This window comes from Nannospalax galili, unplaced genomic scaffold (genome assembly GCF_000622305.1).
Source record: "Nannospalax galili isolate Female #2095 unplaced genomic scaffold, S.galili_v1.0 scaffold854, whole genome shotgun sequence".
Taxonomy (NCBI): domain Eukaryota; kingdom Metazoa; phylum Chordata; class Mammalia; order Rodentia; family Spalacidae; genus Nannospalax; species Nannospalax galili.
In genome coordinates, this window is record NW_008334957.1 from 207,352 (window position 1) to 229,478 (window position 22,127).

The 22,127-nt window shown below is 38.3% G+C and overlaps 1 protein-coding gene across 9 annotated transcripts in view; it reads left to right on the forward strand.

The window, feature by feature from the left end:
• The window catches only part of Gria4 (glutamate ionotropic receptor AMPA type subunit 4), a 420,313-nt gene that overhangs the window by 145,487 nt on the left and 252,699 nt on the right, over positions 1–22,127 (forward strand). For all 9 annotated transcript variants that reach the window (XM_008829686.3, XM_008829688.3, XM_008829687.3 and 6 more), the window contains exon 4: positions 16,397–16,636. In XM_008829686.3, the coding sequence (XP_008827908.1) occupies positions 16,397–16,636 (240 nt within the window). The remainder of the gene's footprint in view (positions 1–16,396; positions 16,637–22,127) is intronic.

The following is a 22,127-nucleotide window of genomic DNA, read 5'->3' on the forward strand; positions in this document are numbered from 1 at the left end:
CAAGAATGTTGTTTAGCCAGGCCAGGGTGGGGAGGGGGGAGGGTAGGGAAACTAACTCAAAGGATACAAATTTGTAGTTATATAGGATGTGTTAGTCTTGCATACGTTGAGGACCAAATCTTAAAATAATACAAAAAATTGTCCAAAGACTACACTTCAGGTGGACTTACAAAATATATACCAAAATGCATTTTTCTTGTTTTGCTCAGTAAATAATAACCTACTGGGTTTTTACCATGTACCATTTATTATGTTACACCTATTGTGTTAGACACAACTGTATACAAAATATGCCTGGCATTTTATTACAATGTGTTTATAAACTGCTTCATGTGTTCTTGATCAGTTTCGTCTCCTACCTCCTCCAGCTTTTGAAATGTGCGATATTTCAAACACTCAGATCAAATCTCACTGCAACAATTTGGGCTGTCGTATAAAAGACACTATAAAACTCTAAATCAAGCATATCTTTCACGGCCTCCTTGTTAATAAAAATCTATGGAAGTAATTCCCAATTGTACTGGGCAGAGCTCTATAGAGGAAAAGAACCAACAAAATGCACGTGCACGCGTGCACACACACACACACACACACACACACACACACACACCATAGTATTTGGGTAGTCCAACACCAGTAGTCTTCACCCTAGAGGGAGAGAGAGAGAGCCTGGTAGTTGCTCAGTCCATGAAACTGGACTTCTAAGCAGTCTCTGTCTACCACTAGCATGGAATAATTCAAAACTCCCTGGAGAGTTGATGGCATTGAGTCTATCCTGCAGGATGAAGAGGCTGACTGATGTCTGCGGAGGATGGCAGCAGCCTCATAGACAGGCTTGCTCAGAAAATCTTGAAGAAAGGAAGGTGTGCTTCTTCTTTAGCTGCTTTGTGTTTGGCTGCCTGTCGGGAAGTGCCACCAGCTTTGAGGGTAGGCTCTTTCCCCTTGGTGAATCCTTTCTGGAAACATCCTCACAACCACTCCCAAACATGCGTTCCTCTAGTGATTCTAAATCCCATCAGATTGACAATCAAAGGAAACTGTATATGCATATGCCTGAACATTCCATTCAAGGCCAACCTTATACTTACCCTCTGCTTCCTATGCAAGCTGTCCTAGATCTTGCTTGGTTAGATTCCCTCGTCTTCTACATCCTATCTCCTCCACTGACTCTAATCCTTCATTCTAAAAATATGTTCCAGTTTCCCTTATCCCTCGTTATCCATGAATGATTGGTTCCAGAATGTGTTATTACTTTGTAAAGCTCTAAAATCTATATTCAAGTTGCCCGTGTAAAATGACAGTACTCAACCGAAGCATGCACGCTCTCTCATTTAATTTAGTGATCTTTAGATCACTGACACACTCCATGATGAGTAGGGTAACATGAGCCTGAAGGAAGGATGAACGCATATGTACACAAGCATGGATGATGTCAAGGAAAAGACTGCACATGTTCAGAATGAACACAACGTTTTTCTGACTATTTTCCATTGGTAGGTGGTGGACTCCACAGCTGAGTCCATGAATACAGAATCTGCAGCTATGGAGTCTCTCTCTCTCTCTCTCTCTCTCTCTCTCTCTCTCTCTCTCTTTCTCTCTCCTTTTCTCTCTCTCCCTTTCTCTCCTCCATTTCTCGTTGTGTGCATGTATCTGTGTAATATGTATATACTCAATTGATACTGTGTAAAATTATATTCTTTGCAAACTAAATTCAGTATTGTATCATCACCAAACCCTGATTTTATTGGTATCTAATCGAGTTATTGGTCAAACGCTGGGCTTGAAAACGTATTGTAAGGATTTGGTATTTTATTGCTGTTTACCTCCTAGAAGACTTCTGTGTCCTGTGATATCTACATGTTTGCAAACTGCATACAAGGTTTCACTTGTTTGTTTGGGGTCAGTTGCTGCTGAAGGCTTGTTTCCTTTTGGCTTCGTTTTCTTTTACAGCTTAATTCCTGTACATAATGGATTTGGGAGATACTGCTGAAACTCTTCTTCCTAATATCTATTTTTCATGAGACAGGGTCTTACTACATAATCCAGGCTGGCTTCAAGCTTGTGATGCGCCTGCCTTGGCTTTTCCTGTGTTAGGATTACAGATGTATGCCATCACGACAGGTGTTTGCATAGATTTCTTCATTAATTTTTAGTGATTTGGTTGGGTGAGTTATTGTATACCAGGCACACATATGATGACTTCATCTTCATGCAGACGTTTTTATATAAGTCATTTGTGTACATGTGTTTGCTCAATATTTCTAGATATCACATGTCTGTAAATTTTTTAATAGTATTTAATAAAACAGAAAACACAGCCACTGATATCCCACAAAATATCACTATTTCAAGCTGGTTAACCAGATGATCTGCCATATGCTTGAGGTTCCTTTAAATAACTATTATAACATAAGCAGCAACTTTAGAAAGCTGCACAGAGAACTCATGGAACCTCTGCACAGAAATCCTCATATCAAATCTGCAAAATCTTTCCTTGCGCTGAGCTGTTGACCCTTTGCTCTCTGTAACATTCCACGTCTTTAATTTCATCTGTCAATCTCTTGTTCTGTTCCAATTTTGAAATAATTGTCTCCCGTAATTCTAGCCCAGACTTGAGTTTCTTTGAACATTCTTTCTGATTCTCACACTGCCCTTCGCAGCCATTTCCTCCCAGAGCTGTACACTGGAGCTTTTCCTTCTTGTCCCTTTTCCTACCTTCACATTCTTACATGCAGTGACCTGCTTGACACTTGACACCGTAAGCTCAACAGGTCCACAGTGGAATTCATTGTTTTCTTTGTGAAAATGTACTTCTCCCATAATATATATCTAAGCAAAATCTCTCTAAGCTATCCAGCAATCAGTGACAGTCATAGGACAGCTATCCATTCGTTCAAAATGAATAATAAAAAGGCATCTAAGATTCTTTTTTCACGTTTTATCCACTAATCTATTGAATTCCATCAATTTAATTCTTAAATATTTTGCTGGATAATTGGCACACTCAATTTGACACACCTGAGAAGAGGGACCCTCAACTCGGGAATGTCCTCGGGAATTGCTTATACCGATGGCCATGTCTGGGAGGCATTTCCTTGATTGCTGACTTATGTGGAAGGGCCCAACCCACTGTGGGTGGTGCCACCCCTGGGCATGTGCTCCTGGGCTGTATAAGAAAGCAGGCTGAGCACAAGTCAGAGGCGTAACCAATACTAGCATTCCTCCATGGTCTGTGCATCAGTTGCTACTCCGAGGATCCTATCCTGAGCTTCTAACCTGGCTCTTCTTCGTGATTAACTGTAAGCTGCAAGGTGAAATAAACCCTTTCCTCCCCAAATTGGTTTTGGTCAGTCTTTGAATCACAGCAATAGAAAGTAATAAGGGCTGATATTGGTACCACAGGTTGGGTATTGCTGCTATGGATCCGACTTCATTGTTTTGGAGAGAATTATGGAAGTGTTTGGAGCTTTGGTTTGGAAAACCCATTGAATGTTCAAGCTTAGTGAGCTGGTCTGTGAGAACATGGAAAAACTGAGACGATGGAGGTCTGGCTTCTGTGGTTTCAGGGATAGAAAAGATTATCAGGGCTGCTTGTATATTTTGAATTAAGAATCTGTGGTTTCTGGGCAGCTGAGCCTGAAGAATCAGCTATGATTAACAAGAGACCAATACCACTAAAGTGAAACCTTGTTTTACTGATATAAACACTTGATGCTGGTTAGCTGGGGATGAAAAATCAACTGTGATTAACAAGAGATGAGAATCATTAATGTGAAAACTTTGGGGAGGATTTCCTCAGGATCAGCACACAGAAGCTGTGGTCTAGAGTAGGGCCAACCTACATCTTAAACTAAAAGCTGGACTTGATAGGTAATATGTAAGAGGCCCCCATATAGAACTGGTTTGGCATCTTAAAAGCTGCAGAACTGGGGGGTCATGAAAAAACCCTGAGACTTGGAATGTGAAAGGCCAGGATAGACCAGGAAAGGCCATGGTGGAGGTGCAGCCTCCTTTGCAGCTAAGACCCCAGGGTATGGCAGAGAAGTTAAGACTGTGGGATTACCAAAGGCGGTGGTAAATGTGACATGGAGCCAGCCTGAGCCTATGACACATGCTGCGTGTGCTCTGGATGGCAGAGCCAGAGAAGTGGAGCTGCAGAAAATAATGAATTCCAGTTGTCTACACTGCTGGACTTCAGTTTTGCTTAAGTATGCCCTGCTTCTTCCCCCTTGAAAAGGACAGAACTTAATTTGTTTGGGATTTTACAGGCGCCCACAGTTGAGACTTATTAAAGAGACTTTGAGCTTACTCTAAAAGTTCTACAGGCTTTAAAAGTCAAATACTCTAAATTTGACTTTTAAAGCCTGTAGAACATTTAAAGTTGTACTATGTTTTTCTGTTTATTTGTTTGCCTGTTTCTTTATTTTTTGGTCTTTTTGAGACACAGTATCCTGTAACTAGCTATATAGAGCAGACAAGCCTGGAACTCAACAGAGATCCTCCTGCCTCTGCCTCCCAAGTGCTGGGATTGAAGGTGTGTGCCACCACATGCAGCTAACGTTGTGCCATGTTTTATAGTGTGATATTAATATTATGATAATATAATGAGACCTTGGGGACAGGAAATGCATAGTTTATGGTTTAATGGTTTAATAGTGATGTGTTTTTATGTCAAGTTGACAGAGAGTCAATTGTCAGATAGTTTCAGGTGTCAACTTGACTCACCTGGGAAGAGGAAACCTCAATTTGTGAATTTGCTCTGTCAGATTGGCCTGCGGCCATGTTTCTTGATTGTTGAGTGATGTAGGATTGTCCAGCCCACTCTAGGTGGTGCCACCCTGGGCATGTGGTTCTGGGATGTATAAGGAAACAGGCCAGAGAAGTCCATATGAGCAGCCTTCTTCCATGGTCTGTGCAGTAGTTGCTACCTCCAGGATCCTGTCCTGAGCTTCTGCCCTGGCTCCCCTCCACGATGCACTAAAGCTGTAAGATGAAATACACCATTTCTTCCCCAAATTGATTTTGGACGGTGTCCTATCACGGCAGTAGAGAGTAACTCAGACAAATCTCCCAAAACAGTCTCTTCACTCTAGGCCAATAATATTTCCTTTGACTCACCATCTTCATATCTCTTTCTTGGTTGGCTACATGATTCTACTTGTTACCTTATATGTATTCAACCCTCATTCTTTAAGCCCAGTTCCATAGACAGGTATCATTCCACCTGCAAACCCACACTGTGGCAAACACTCTATTTCCTAATTTCATGTCTATATCTAGTTACATTTGTTTCTGAAAGCATTAATTCCTATCTGCCTTGTCCTTTGATGGTGAACCCCTTCTTAGTTGGGATGCTGTATTGACTGTATTTTATTAAAAATCTTCACAGTGATGGAAATAAATAAGCAGTAAATAAGCATTTGTTGAATAAAAGTATGAGTGGTAGTGTCATAGCTGTTTTCTTTCACAATACATTTTTCTACAACAAAAGTAAGAAATGCCAACAACACTACCTTATGCATTTTCCCCTAACCAAGATAGCATTACATTTACATTGAAGAGTTCACAGGCTCTGCACAGCCTGTCTTTTCTGTCTTCCTGTCTTCTAAGTGATCACATGGCATAGGCTCCACTGCTAATTCTGGGTCAGCTTGCTCATAGCACCTCCGGTTTTATTGATTCCATCATTATGGCACACTTTCCAGCTGCAGGCTCTGATTATATTTCTGTTGCTATGGACACAACAAATTTTAAAAGAAGAATAAGTAATCAAAACTTTTAATAGTAGAAAACATTTTTATTATTTTTTCCATGACTTAACCTTGCTCACTAGATAAGGAAAAAAATGGAGTATGATTTTAAATGTGAGAAAAGTTCTGAGTCCTGTCTCTTCCTGGAATAAGCAGTAACTAAGATTTTTCCTCTTACAAAATCTGAATGCAAATAATAATAAAAATAATTGTACTAATGTGATAATAATAGTAGTACATGAAGAAGTAAGATATAAACTTCCTTAAAGAAATTTGATTTTGTGCTTTAGCTTTAATTTTTATTTTAAATTCTAATTTTATTATTTTTAGTTGTATATAAAAGTGTAACATTTTCACACAAATTACTTTGCTTATACTCTACCCTCCCCACTACTTTCTCTTCCCTCCTCTCTCCTATACATAGTCATGTCTAGATTCTATACATTGCTAATGTTTAGCTTCTTTATATCTATCCCACCACTTTTGGTGGCAATCACAGCTACAAAGATTATTTGAAGGAGCTGGAGAAATGGCTGAGTGTTTAAGAACACGAACTAGTCTTGCAGAGGACACAGGCAGGTTTGGTTCCCAGCACACACATAGCAACTAACAACTGTCTGTAACTCCAAGTCCAGGGCATCCAACACCCTCTTCTGGTCTCCATGGCTCTTGCACAACACAGGTGCACTTACCTGTATGTAGGCAAAAGAATCATAAATATTAAAAGTAAATCAATCCAAAACCAATTTTAAAAGATATTATTTAAAGCAACAGGATTTAAAAGATGGTAGCAAATTTCAAGTTTGCAAAGCCATCAAACAAAATAACATTTACTTCTTGGGTTTCTGTCCTTGTAGTTAAGGCTACCAGGAAAAAGAGTGAGGGAGCAAACGTGCACAAAACATCACTCTGTCTTCACCACTAGATTCCACAAGCAGTATTAAACAACACAACCACAGTACCGAACAGCATGCCAACACAGTGCCTATAATTTGCAGTCCTTATAAGAACTGTTCTCTCCAGTGTAGAAATTTTCCGCATGTGCTTAATGCCATTGATATAAGGAAGTCTACCATAGCCATAGCAATCAGAAAGAAGTTGGGAGTTCAATCAATACTGAGACTTCATTTTAGATTCATCTAGATTTTGGTCTAGATCTAACTTCTTCCTAGCTTCCCTCATAATTGTGAACTTAAGAATATAGACATACTGTAGTCCTTATTTATTAGCTTGCCTGCTTCTGTGTTCATCAGACTAATCTTTTTCCTATAAATTTACTGATTTAACACATTGTATTTCCAGGAGCTAAGATTAATATATCCCCCCCGATATTAATACACAGAATTTTTACTTAATAGTAATTCATTGTTCAAAATAAACTGCAAATATATGAGATATGTTTTCAACATGTAATGTATAATCATAATAATATTCATAAACTCAGTAGGTAAGAAAGTAATTCCATTATAATATACTAGTAATGGAGTACAGACATTGAAAGAATAATGTTGTATAAAATAATTCTCCTCTTGATAGTATTTTGAATCATTTATTTACTTGTTCATTCAGAAAAAATATCAATCAGAATGTAAAGTGAATAAAAGTATGAAGAAACTCATGAGGATGTCTAGTGATGGGCCACATCAAAGCAGTTATAATAAGCACAGTTAAAGAAGTTCCACCCTGTAGAATTTCAAAAAGTATTATGACATAAAAGAGAGGGGTTACAAAGGCATCGCTTAAATTTTTTCAAATTTTATTTTTATTGAAATTTTATGTTTTCCATGCAATATAGTTTGATGGTATTTATATTCCTTCCCCTATCTTCACCTCCCCCAATCTTCACCTCCCCCACTAACCCCCCATGAAATTTAAAGTATTCCTTATTTATGTAATACAGTCTATAGAATCTCATTTGTATGCCCAAGTGTTCATCAGTGTTTATCCACCCATTGGGCCCACCAAGATTCCATCCCTATAAGACACTGTCTCTCCCTCTCCCAGCAGCCATCAATTGCCAAAAGTTCCTTAATGTGGGTAGGGATTTCCCCATATCCCCATGTCTATGCTGGGGTTTTGTCTGGTTTGAGCTTGAATGGGACTTGTGTATGCTGTCACCATTGCTGTGATTTCATTTGAGTAACTGACCAGCTACCTGGAAGACTGTTCCCTGTGGTCATTCACTTCCTCTGGCTCTTACATGCTTTCCACCTCCTCTTCAGCAATGATCCCTGAGCCTTGGGAGGCAGAGTTTTGAAATGGGTGTCCTATTCAGAGATAAGTGTTCTATGGCCTCTTGTTCTCTGCACATTGGAAAATTATGGGTTTCCATGTTGATGACCATCTGCTGCATAATGAAACTTCTCTGGTGAGAGTTGAGAGATGTGGTCATCCTATGCATAGAGGTTGCACTGACGATGTGTCACTTAGGGTTAAGCATCTCACAGACACTTATTCTGTGTTTGACTGATTCTGGAACTCTAATAGTTTCCTTCTGTTACCAAAAGAAATTTTTGATAAGGGGTGAAAAGCACACTTGTCTGTAAATATGAAGATGCATATTTAGAATTAAGACAGATATTATGTTGGTCTAGGGATGTGGCAAAATGACATTTTTCTCTAGGATTTATGATCTCTCCAGCCATGTGTATTTGGCTATGTTTACAGTACCACACATGAGTTCCCTCCTATTGAGCTGGCCTTAACTCCAATTAGACAGCTATTGATTATCCCTAAGATAGAAGTGGCACTATTGCACCAACAGCAATAGTTTGCTGGGCTTGGTAGGACCATGGGTTGGCATGGATTGGTTTTCTCCCTTTGCAACTTGCATAGACCGCTCTGATACCATGAGAGCTGGTCTTCAGGAAAGAGGCTTCCGGGTCAGTTCCAGATCAACTGAACCATGTTCTGTGACCAGTCTTTAATAATAGGCCCTTGTATATTTATTGTATGTGTATTTTTCAGTAAGAGTTTGAACAGGTGTTATTAAGGGGAAAATGAGGAAAGTGGGGTACTTAAATTGGGGAGGGAATGTCAAGGCTTTTACAGGGGGAGTAAGAGAAGAGATGAATAATGCTTAGATGGTAAGAAAGAAAGAGGAAAATATATTAGTTCAAAGTCCTTTCTTAAAATTTTTAAAATTTATTTTTACACGAGTGTTTTGCTTATATGTATGTATGTGCACAGTATGTGTACAATGCCCATGGAAAGAAGAAAGAGAATATTAGATCCCCTAGAACTAAAGTTAGTGATGACTGTTAGTTGTCATGTGGGTACTAGGAACCAAACCTGGGTCCTCTGGAAGAGCAGCTACCACTAAGCCGCCTTTCCAGCCTCTACAAATGCATCTTAAGAACATTAGTGAGATCTTCTTGATACACTACTTGTCAGTATCATCAGGAGAGATAATGCATAGAGGGCTTACTTGAAATGTTTATTTCAGAGGAGTCACCCAACAAGATTGCAGAAAATTTTCACATTAGACCATAGCATCCTAGGAACATAGATTTCAATGACATCAAGTATTGGAAACTATTGCTTCTAAATTATAAGCACATTTATTGAGAACAAAAGTATTTAATTTTTTAGAATTTTTTATTTTTAACTATGTGTTTTCATTGGACAAGGGTGTGCACATGAGTGCAAGTGCCTGTAAAGGCCAGAGAAGGGCATCAGATTCTCTGGACCTGGAGTTACAGTTGGTTGGGAGCTGCACATGGTGGGTGCAGGAAACCAAACTCAGATCCCCTGTAAGAGCTGTACATGTTCTTAACTGCTGAGACACACCCCCAGCTCCCATATATTTGATTTTTAAGATGATTCTGCTGAGGGTCTGGGAAGATGCCTCATTCGGTAAAGTGCTTGCTATGTAAGCATGAAGACCTGATTTTGGATCCCCTGCAACCACGTAGAAAGGTAGTATGGCAGGAAGCATACCTGTAATCTCAGCACTGGGGAGGCTGCGACACGTGAATCCCTGGAGCTCATTCACTAGCCAGTGTAAGCAATCACTGAGCTCCAATAAGAAACCTTGTTTCAAAAGATAAGGTGGAGAGGGCTGGAGAGATGGCTCAGCAGTTAAGAACTGTTCTTGCAGAAGACCTGGGTTCAAATCCCAGCACCCACATGGCAACTAACAACTGTCTGTAACTCCAGTTCCAGGGGATCCAACAGCCTCTTCTGTCCTCCGAGGGCATTGTACAACACGGGTGCACTTACCTACATGCAGGCAATACACGCATTCACATAAAATAAAAATAATAAATAAAATTTAAAAATTTTTAAAAAGATAAGTTGGAGAATAGTTGAGAACGACTCTCAACACTGACTCCTGGCCTTGACACTAATGCTCACACACCTGTATTTGTACAAACATGCCTTGTATATTTGAGAAAACACACATATAAAAATAAATTAGAGAAATATTTTAGTGGCATGAAAAACCTGTATTGAAGCTAATTTGTTCATGGGACAGAAGTAGAAAACAGTAAGCAAAGTTAAAGAGGGATGGGTGGTGTGGTTCCTTTTGGGGCGGCTTAGTGAAGACATGCTTCCTTAGATGTTGAACCAAGAATTGACATGAACATAGAGATGGATTTGCAGAGGTTGTCGTGCCTGTGGCAGTGAATACATATAAAAACAAAAACCTCTTCTATGGCTAAGCATTAACATATTACAAGTTTTCTGGTTTGCTTTAAACTCTGCATGGGACAAAATGTTTTCATTGAGAAATTTTCTATATTATTCTATTTTCACATGAGGTTTTGCTCATTTTTTTGTGTGTGCTTTTCTACAAACCCATTAACAATCATGCATATATGTGCAAAATACAACCACACATATACAAAATACAAACAGAGAAATTGAAAGAAATAGGAAAGATTAATTGCTAGGAAGTATTTTTTCTCCCAAAGCGACTTCACTAAATTCCCATAGGAATTTACTAAACTTGGGCCAATGATTTAAAATTTCAAAACATGTATATTGGCAATCCAACGTGAACATAAAGCTGAATGCACATAAAGTTGTAGCAAATTGCAAAGGACTTCAGAAAATAGAAATTCTTGAAAGAGGCTACCAAATGTTTAAGTTGACCAAGCACAAGAGAAGCTGTAACACTGGAAAACAAAATGTGTGGCAAAGGAATGCGTCCAAGGCAAAAATGTCCCTCACATTACAGAACTGTGGACTCTCACTGGCAGGGAGGAAGCTTCCTGCCCAGCTCCAGGTTCACTTTTCTATGTCCTGCAACCAAAGCATGTTGTGTCTTCAACAGCAGTCTTACCATCTATTTCTGGTGGGCAGCCAATGGCAATGCCATATCCTGCTACCTTTTGAGCCTCAGGGGCCTCTTCCTCTCCAGTTGCTAATACTTATATACATAAATTTTTTTGTGTCACTTATTGTTATATAATGAACCATCCCAATTTTAATGAATTATAGATTCAATGATTTACCCAATGATGTTACTCTTGATTTTATATATCACTCAAGATAAATAAAATGATCTATTTTGTATATCATTAGGTGAGACAGTTTAATAATAATGTGTAACAATTGACAATATTATTGATTAATCATTTGTAGTGTTACTTGTATTGATGCAGTGGCTCTTCTTTTACAGATTGCAATAGCAATGGCTGAGGGTTAGGCATTTGATTCCTTTTTATGTGAACCTCTTCATATTACCTGAACTTCTAGGTTTATGAGAAATCATACCAGAGTTCTGATTGGCAGGTATTAAAGTGCCTGTGATACAAGATTTACTGGTACAACCATTTGGATAATTCACTGAGTTATGCAAGGTATAAAAGCAATTAGACTTGAATATCTGCAGTTCAATGGGTAGATTTGAAGTAGATGGTACGGTTTGGGGTGCCATGAGCACACAGACATTATGTTAGTTACTTTTCCCGTTGCTGTGACAAAATTTTTGGTAAGAAGAAACTTGTGGGATGAAGGATTTATTTTGAATTACTGTTCAAGGACATACAATTCACCATGGCAGGAGAAGTACAGAGGCAGGGAGCTATGGGTCATGTTCCATTTGCAGTTTGGAAGAACAGAGTGAACAGGAAGTTGGACTGGGTCATAAAACCTGAATGCCCACCCCTAGTGACACACTTCCTCTAGCAAGTCTCCATCTCCTTGAGGTTCCAGAGACTTCCCAGAAAGCGTCATCAGTATAGGAGACTGAAGACTAAGTGTTCAAACACATAAACCTACAGAGAACACATCACATTCAAACCACAAGAGATGATGTTTAAAGCGCCAGACCTAGAGGAGTCCATCTATGAGATGTGTTTTGAAGAAAGTGATGGGCAGAAAATTGGGAATGTTATGAGTATTCGTCATTAACAAACAGCTGTCAAGATATGCCCAGAGACAGAGGAAGAGCATAGTTATGGCTATTAGAAGGCAAAGCAAGGAACTATGTAAAACACGGCAGAGGATTCCATCAAAACAGGGGTTAAAAACCTAATGCTCCATAACAAAGGTGATCGGAAAGGATTAGTTGGTGAAAAAGTGTTTAAATCCAGTGAATTGGAAAAATGGATAGATAGAAAAGACCATCAACGGAGCGGCTGTGAGCAAGCATGGAGGTTGCAGAAGGAGGAAGCACAGAGGAGCACGAATGGTCTCTGCATTAATGAGGGGAAGAGCTAAGCTTTGGAGACAATTAGAAAAGGAGAAGGATGTAAAAAGAAGAGAGGACTGCATTTACTTCTTCAGCATCTTTGGGATTTTATACTCGAAACACATTGAGCTAAGATCAGGTTACTTTATTTGCATATGATTTAAGGCTATAATTCATCACAGATCATGCCATAATTTGACTTAGTTTATCACCTGAAATATGCTATGTGGAATGAAATTGGGTAACTACCTAATGAAAAGATACACAGTTAATCCATTGACACCATCCCATAAAAAATGAATGGATTATCACCATATGTTTATATTATGAACTTATTTACATAATATATGATCCAAGTTATTATCTCATTAGTGCAGCAGAATATAGAATGTGTGTTTAAAATGATGATTGCGTTTTTTTCATTGAAAGCCTTGTCCTGATTAGTGCTCAGATCCCAAAATATCTATCAATCTAATATTGGCACATCTACTTAGAGACTCTGCATTAATCTTTGTTTATTTTGCTATTTTATATGAAAATTGAAATTCAGCCTTCCTTTTCTACATTCAAAGCACATTTTTATTCAGCTTAGTTTACTCTTATATTATGCGTGCATTTATGGGGTTTAATAAATTCCATTGTTTGAATAATTATATATATGCTAAAAAGCAGTAGATGGCATGAGAGATAGCCCAGCAAGATTTTTATTTAGGGCTTCCAAAGCTAGCTTTATAATAAATATGTAAATAACAATGCTATGAATTTGAATCAATATTGTTCAGTGTTTTACATGAAGATAATAACATTGAACATTTGACTGACAGCCTATTCTTGCACACTGAAAACCCAATGACCCTCACCTGCCAAGCCTGGGATCTAGATTAAAGCAGGAAAGAAAATGCTCAAAAGAATAATAACTACAAACAGAAATTTTCAAAGGGAAACTAAACTGTGAATGACAATACACCCAGAGCGGTGTTAATTAGTCTGCACTCAGTATACTTTAATGAGAGTAATAGAGGCAGAATGGCAGATACATGAAAAAAACAGATGACATATCATGATCCAAGTGAATGGAGACAGATGAAGATGACTAAATATCAGAAAATTTCAATTTGTTGAGGTTTAGTAAAACAAATGGAAATAAGTTAAATAGTATGAAGAGCACCAGAGCAGAGGGAAACCAGGATGTTCATACTGCAAAGCTTGTAGGAGGAATGAGAGATACGGGGATTTTCTGCAGATACACAGGGTTTTCATACTTATCCAGTGGTTAACGCTTTATACACAACATGTTTTAAGCAGAAAATTGATATTTTGATAGAAGAAAGCAGACATGTTATTGGATTTCTTTGTAGAGGAGAAGGGTAAGAGAAAGGATCCAGCACTGTCCATCTGATGATAGCTCACCAACGACTCCACCATCTGATGAGAGCTCACCAATAGTTCCCTACAGTGCTACATCGATCCCCCCTGAGGAACTCATAGAGTTCCTGGAAAAAATACTCATTGGGAAGCAAAGCATGGAAAGAGCGTAGGACTGAAGTGCCTTAACAGAAAAGATTACATAAACGTCTTAGAAAAGTTTCTATGCATGAGTTAAGTTTAAGCACTTGCCTTTCAAATTCAGTTTGCCTATGTTTTCCTGAATAAGAATTAAAGTCTGTGTGCAGTTTCAGCAGCAAACTGGAAGGCAGAATTGGAGATTTGAAATCTAAAACACTTGAATTTTTTTTCAGTGAAGTATAAATTATTTGAACCAGGGGCTGGGCATTAGTTATGTGGTGCAGTATGGACTTACTATGGTTGAAGGCCTGCGTTCAGTGTCCAGCACCAGAAAAGCAAAACTGAACAAACTAAAGAAGTGAATTGAACCAGATCATTCACCAAGTAAAGTGGGATGAAAATTCACATGAAAATCAGAAGAGCAAGAAAATCTGAAGACATGAAGGAACTGAGTAACCCCAGGCTGCCCTGTTCACACAAACACAACTGGAGCATTGGTGGTACACTTAAGAAGTTGGGATCTGACCCATAACATTATTTACATGATCAGCCAAAGTACAGAAACTGAACTGTATGAAAGCTGAAGGTGCCATTGATTTAACTATGACAACTCTATACCTTGTTAAAAAATTACAGTCAGTCATGCTGTTAGAACCTGCCTTCCAGACTGGTCAGTCTGCTCAAGGGGCTAATTCTAGTTCCTAGGGGTGTACAAAATTAGAGTTCGGTGTTCTTTGATGGGCTTATTTACAAAACTTCCTACAGTAGCAATTAAAACAAATGTTATTTACTGTGTGGAACTTGAATATGACATTTCTTGGCTTTAAATCAGCTGAGGTATTTTTATTCTCTTTTTTTAATAATAGAAATAATTAAACTAGAATTATGCATAGAAACCAAAGTCTTAAAATATGCTGCTGACTAATTGCTTCATGTGTCCTCATAGGTTTATAAACTCATTTAATTCTTGCTATAGTATGTATTCATTGTTTATACAAATAAGATAAAATATTTTGCTCTAGATTGTCTGGCTAAGTAGTAACAATGCTAAGATTTAAGCTTTACAAAGTCTGCAATTTTCCCCTTATATCTTTATGTCAGTTCCGTCTTGGACTTTTCCACTTTAATATAGCCTCTGGTCCTTTAGTAAGACATAAAGTTTTCAAACACATATCCAATGCACATCATGTAAAGATGACTAACAACATTTATTTCTGCGCACTTTATTCCCTCCTGTTATATTATAGCACTTATGCTCTGTCCCCTATGCCAACAACAAAGAAACATCTCATTGTTTCATTAAACCTTATTTAGTTACATATCATACTTTCCATAACCCCTGATACAATACAGCATAGACAAAAATGCTATTTTTCCAAGTCTTTTAATGTCTTAATGAAATTTTCTTCACTTAATAAACTACTCCCAAGATGAATACCTGTAGGTATCCAATACTCCTTAGTTTCTTAAGAAATTTAGCAATTAAAATTAGTAACTAAATCCCCAAATATAGACTTTTCATAGTGATAAACATTTCTTTGGCTCGCTGTATAACCTGAAGAGAAAAAGAACTATTAGCCTTACAAGAATTTACCAATCTTGCTTTACTATAAAAATCCAAAAATAGACAGGTCCTATTGTAGATCTGTGGCTTTTAAAATGTGAAGTTAGAAAAAGTCACCCAAGTTTGGTCCATAAATCAGCCATGGCAAGAATGAGCTAAACATCTCTGAAGGAGAATACAGATTCTTCACTTTCTGATCTCACCTCATTGTCCATTTAAGAACTGGGAAGATAAGGAAGAAACAGCCTCTTCCTTCAAGCATACTTGTTTGAGGGAGTTTAGGAATTATTTTGTCTTGGCTGATAGTTACACAACTGATCCCAATTCACCAAGCTGCTTGTATATCCTAAAATGATTTTTTCCTCAAAAACAATTTGTATTTTTATGCATAATTCAAGCCGACTCTGAGGTTGTGATTTTAAAAAATGAAATTAATACATAAAAAATGTACAAGTAAAAAGTTAACAGTGTGGTTGTTATGAAATGCAGTCTAATTTAAGAATAGAAGAGATCAGCAAATTGCTTAGGATACAGGAGATTTAAGTGTATCTTCAATCATACTGAAATGTCAGAATTGTATTATTACATTTTTCAGTCAAGAACAAATACAGAGAAAAATTGGGATCTTTCATACTTAAAAGCATCTTGCATAGGTTTGCAGTGTTTTAGAGGGCTATATATTACTTTATTTTCATAAAATTTCCATTTAATTCAAATTGGCTTCTTAATGCAAGACTTAAAGCACCTTGCTTGCTGTGAATGCAGGTTCAAGAATTTATTAATTGACTGGACAATCAATTGTATAATCCACTGTGCTCTGTCATATATGGCTAATGTATCAGCAATTCAATGTTTTAACTTCATAGTCTGTAAACAGCAAGTGGAGACTTTTTGAGTGTGGTAATAATAGTGACTGTTTCCTCTGTCTTTTTCCAGTCTGTTCCCAGTATTCGAGAGGAGTGTTTGCCATTTTTGGACTCTATGACAAGAGGTCAGTGCATACCTTGACCTCGTTCTGCAGCGCTTTACACATCTCTCTCATCACACCAAGCTTTCCTACTGAAGGGGAAAGCCAGTTTGTGCTTCAGCTAAGGCCTTCATTAAGAGGTGCATTACTGAGTCTGCTGGACCACTACGAATGGAACTGTTTTGTCTTCCTGTATGATACAGACAGGGGTAAGTCCTAGTTCTTCATCTACATCAAGAAACCTTTACCTTTCATAGGAAATGCATCTGTGTGATTTGTGTGACTTAGAAAGCAAAACTTTGATCCTTAGCATGGCTAAAACTGAAGAATACTTGAGGTATATTGCCAGTATTTCTTTTTCTTTATTTTGATACCAGGGAGAAGTTTCTAATTTAAAAACTTCTAATTCATAATGTTCCATACGAGCAAACCAGGTTCTGCAATTTTGTTGAAATTGTGCGGTAGGAAAAAAGGCAAGGTACCCTTATAACCAACCCCCGAACTATGATTTCTGGTCACCAGACTATGTAGATATGTGTTTCACTAAATTCTTCCCTTTTTGCTGGGAGAAAAGTCCCCACTCAGGGTCTCCTGGTCCTGACACAGATTAACAAACTGACATAAGGCATCCCATTTGGATTTTGCAAGGTTTATATGACATTTGGGAGGGGGTGATGTAAAAATACATAGATTTTTGCAGGCTTTTCCTTTTCCATATTTGAAATGCACACTATCCACCTCCTGCCCACAGTCTTTCTTGCTCACTGTTTGCCCGTGCTCAATATGGAGGTGGGTCCACCCCTTTTTCCCAGGTGCTCCACAGCCCATGCTCACCCTGGATCAACTCCAGCTTTTCAGAGGAGCTTTGGGATTACAATATGCCTACACACACAACAAACAAATAATTCTCTTGCTAATTGTCCAGAGGTCACCTGCTGAATGTTCACCTGGTCAGTTCAGATCCATAGCTGTCTACCTAGAGAATGCTAAAGATGTCACAGGTTGAAGTTTCACATAACCACTCACCTCTGATGTTAACCACAAGCTATAAGTTGTTTTGTCTGTGCTTCTGACTGACTGGCTTTCAGCACATATATATTATGGCAGGATTTGCCTGACTGCCTTGCTTGGTTCTATTGATTAACCAAATCAACTCACAGAATTCAGGATGATTTTGCTATTTTATTATGTACTGTAACATTATATAATTGTTCCAAGGAGAGAGATGTTTGGCGAAGTAAGGGGCAAAAGAATTCTCCTTTAGCTTGTTCTGGCTTGCTTTCTTTGGTTTGTTTCATTTCTTGTTAGCATTGTATTTGCAGGAGCGTATTCTACTATTGCATAACGCATTTTCAGAAACCTAGGAAAGGAAATGGTGTTATGAATGGTATATAAATGTGCTGCTATCTCGGGAGAAAGTCAGTGCAAGAGATGGAGATGAGACAGATGGAGGACTTTGTGTGGGGAGGGGGTACCATTTAATTTGTACTTTAGAGGCTTTACTGTGTACATGTTTTTATTTTTAAACTACCTTTAAATTCTTTCCAAAGCTGTCAAGATTTAAGTAACAAAAAAGGGAATAACTTAAGAGGAAGAGGCATAAAACCTCTATACTTTAATTAATAAATAATACAGAATGAACCAGTAGACAACCCTAAGGAGCTAAACATGAACATCAGCTCATGCCAAAGTGAAATTACTGATGCCAGTTCCTTCTCTTGCTCCTTCTTTCAGTTGGGAATGGAATGGCTTAGGTAGGTCAAAGGTCACCACATCTGTAAAGTGGTCCTGTACCAATCCAGAGAAGAATGTTCATTATCTACATATCATAGATGCCATTCTCTTCCTCATCCTTTCCATCTTCAGTTATTAATTACCACACTTGTCAGCATTCTACCACTGACTGTGCTCCATTTTATAAATTACAAGCAAAATTAAGAGCAGCCTTTAAACACATAAAGTTAAGCAAATTAAGAACCTTTCAGAGGCTAACCAAGTATTATACCAGAAAGGATGAATAATTCATCTTTAACACTTTACTGAAGTATTTCCTACATGAGAAAACTTACTTCACAACCACAATGAAATAAAAATTTAAGTCTGAAAGTTTCCTCTCATGACTCCTCCACAAAACTCTCAAACATTTATCTTTGTTGTAATGAACTCATCAGGACTTGGAATATATTTTTATAATTAATCCAAATACATTTCCTTATAAACTTTGACTATATCTATACACAAATATACACTTGCCAAGTATGAAAATAATCCATCCCGGCAGAAGGCAGACAGCTTTAAGTGTATCGTTTGAGCTTGTAACTCCACCTTCCCACTGGAAATGGGCAGCTGGACGGCAAAGAAAGATGAGGGTAAGAAACAGCCATGGAGAGTCATGTGGAGCTTCTCGTTTGTGGGGAAACAGTAATCAGAAACTGGCAAGGCAGCTTCATTCCCTTCCCAACAAGTTCTTTGGATGCTGTGATATTTACCTCCTGCCATTTGTAACCCTCAATTTCACAGGCTGGTATAAGTCGGGGGTAGGAAAGAGAGCAGTAGATTGGGAGGTAATTAGATGGGATGAAGCCCTGACAGCAAATTTCTCTGATGTAGAACAAGAGAAGGAGATGCATACCTTCCTGTTACCTTCTTCTGCTCCTGGTTAAGACTGAAGAATTCGCACTGAGAAAGGTCAGAAAGAATGTAAGAGGCAGAAGATACAGAGAGCGGCTGTGTGATGCCATCCGCTTAGCAAGACACAGCCAATGCAATTGAGAACTCACAGCGCCTACAGGCGCCTACACTGAATTCACAAAAGAATGGGCCCAACAACAGTCAGGAAGAGGGGGAAGAGGGAGTCAGAATGCCCTGACCCACTCCTGAACTGTTAATTACTGACAGATTCAAGGAGTTACCCCAACAGGTTCCAATGGACACTTCCAACCCATTGATCACTCAGGTGACTCCAGTTATACTGAGTGGGTCACAAAACAAATCCAAAGTCATGACCCTGGGGAAGGAAAAGGTAGGGGTAGAGATTGAATAGAATGAGGAGATAAGAGAGGTTAGCAGAGAGAGAGAAATCAGAATATGCTATGTTTATGTATGATATTGTCAAAGAACAAAATCATGAATGAAAAAAAATGAAGGATCTAACAGTAGAGGCTGGGAGTCAGCCTGAATGAGTCCACGGCTCAAGCAAGGATCACCAAACAAAGAATTGACTCAGCAAAGAATAATAAGCTATGGCCAGGACAGCCAAAGAGGAGAGAGAGCAAATAACAAAGCGATCTGGGTTGACAGAGTAGCAGAGTCCTGAGGATGGTCAGGTGCCTACAGATGATTTATGGCACAGAAAGCCTCCTAAAAGTTTGCATGAAGAGTTGCAGTGCCTGAAAGGGATGATGGGAAAAGTAAGCACATGATCCCCATGAAAGACTCTTCTGTGTCAGTTTGGTTGTTGACTGACAGATCAGCTGGGTGGCTGTTCTTTCCTGTTTTCTTCCTGCTCTCAGTACTCAGTCACTGAACAGAAGGTAAGAGTAAATAAATCTGAGTAGCCTTTGGGAGGTCTACATGGAAAGGTGATTGTTATGCAACCCATGGAAAATCAAAATTACAGCAAGCAAATTGCAAAGTGAGTGTACAGGAATCCAGAGTGGTTTTTTTCCATGTTGACTATTTTAATGCTTTTTTGAGATATTAAATTTGTGTAAGGACTCTTTTTCAATTTACTAGAGCTCTGGATATACATTAAAACTGTCCATTCATGGAGGCGCATGCATGCCTTTAATCCCATCCCTCTGGAGGTAGAGGCAGATAGATCAAGGCCAGCCTGGTCTACATAGTGAGCTCCAGGTCTGCTGGGACTACAGGGAGACCCTATCCAAAAATATCGAAAACAAAACCCTGTTAATGTTCATGGGCTGTTTGAGTTCTAAGAATGGAGATGTCCCTTAATAATCCTTAAATTGATAGAGTATGGCTATAAAGCTTTAGCAAGTTTTTATCTGGAAAGGGAAGAGCTGCTTAGGCTTTCTTGCCAATTTCATACTTTGAATGATCCATGATAAACATTCTAAAGCTTAAGGTTCCAAATGGCCAATGATTCTTTGACAAGTCTTTCATTAAAAAATGTTAAACCAGGCGTTCTAATCCCAGCACTTGGGAGACAGAGGGAGCAGATTTCTGTGTGTTAGAGGCCATCCTAGTCTACACAGAGTTCCAGGCCAGCCAGGGCTACCTAGAAAGACCTGTCTCAAAAAATTAAAAAGATAAAAATAAAGTTGCATCTGAAGATTTGAAGTTCTGGAGTAAAAGATCTTCCTTTTTAAGCAATGACTGAATACATTGCCTAAAGATAAAATGTAGTAGAAAGTCTATGTGAGAGGTAAGGGTTACTTAGCAATGTGCTTTGTACGCTATTCATTCTGTTATAACAGAAATGGCCTTGGGACTACAGAAATTCTCAATTTACTGTTTATTGTAATGAACAAGAATTGTTAAATGCACAGTTGAGGCTATAATACACCTGACAATTTTTGCATGTCCAAATAAAAGTTTTTAATCCTGCAGCCAGGATGTTGTCCGCCAAGGATGATCATAAGGCTGCATTGTTAGCTGCCTAGATACAAATTCTAGCTTTATCATTCATTAAGTTTGACCCTGAGCAAGTTTTCAAGTATTACTACATTTCAGTTGGTTTTCTAGTCTGAAAAAATAGAAAATAGAATTAAAAAGTAAATATGATCATCATTTTGAATATGAAAATGCTTATAAAGACATGACATAGGAACTACTGTTCAGTAGCTGTTATTCCTTTATTACCATCACTGTTACTAGTTCGGGGATCTTGTCATATCTGTTGCTTAAGGCACCCCAAATATTTATCATTTTAACACTCTTAATCATGAGTGAAAGGTATTCAGTATATAAAACTAAGTCATAAGACTTAGGTCTTTAAAACATATGGACATTTCTAGTATAAATGTTAAATTTGTAAAAAATAAATCAAAACATGAATTTTGATTTCTTACTCACCTTTACTTCATAGCTCTCCCTTGCTGTGACTGCTCTTAAAATACTAAGTCTCTCTTCAATCACTTTGTCCCTTCTGAAACATAAAATGTGTGAGTCATATTCCTAATTGGAATTATTTTGTGATGGTTCACTACCCTTCATATGAAGCCAACATTAAAGACTTATTAGCTCTTTCAGAATTTCGTACAGTCTATTTTGGTCATAGTGCCCCTTCCCCCAGGTCCACATTTGTAAAGGAGTCCCGAAGCATCTTCTGACTGCTGCTCCCATCTCACACGTAGTCAACCACCCCGGACCTGAAACCAAACACCTGTGGAAACGCTCTTTCTAAAGATTTTGAGCATGCTGGTTTCTTTCCTTTGCTTTGGTAGTTCCACAGATGCCAATTCTTGAATCTCAAGCTGTTTTTGCATACCTTGTACCATGGATAGCTCAGATTCACCCTCAGGTCTGAGCATAACTTTATCTTAAACCCCATCTGTGTCTTCCCATGACATCTGTGTATTCTCTAGCAAATACATTATTTGTTTTGTTCTATGCCTTCATTTTAAGACTTGCTAAGGCTCCTCAAAGCAGGAACTCAGACTTCCAAAGAAGAAGTCATATTGCTAGGTGAATGCCTAAATCATGATCTCAACCCAACATGTGCAACAATGGCTTCTA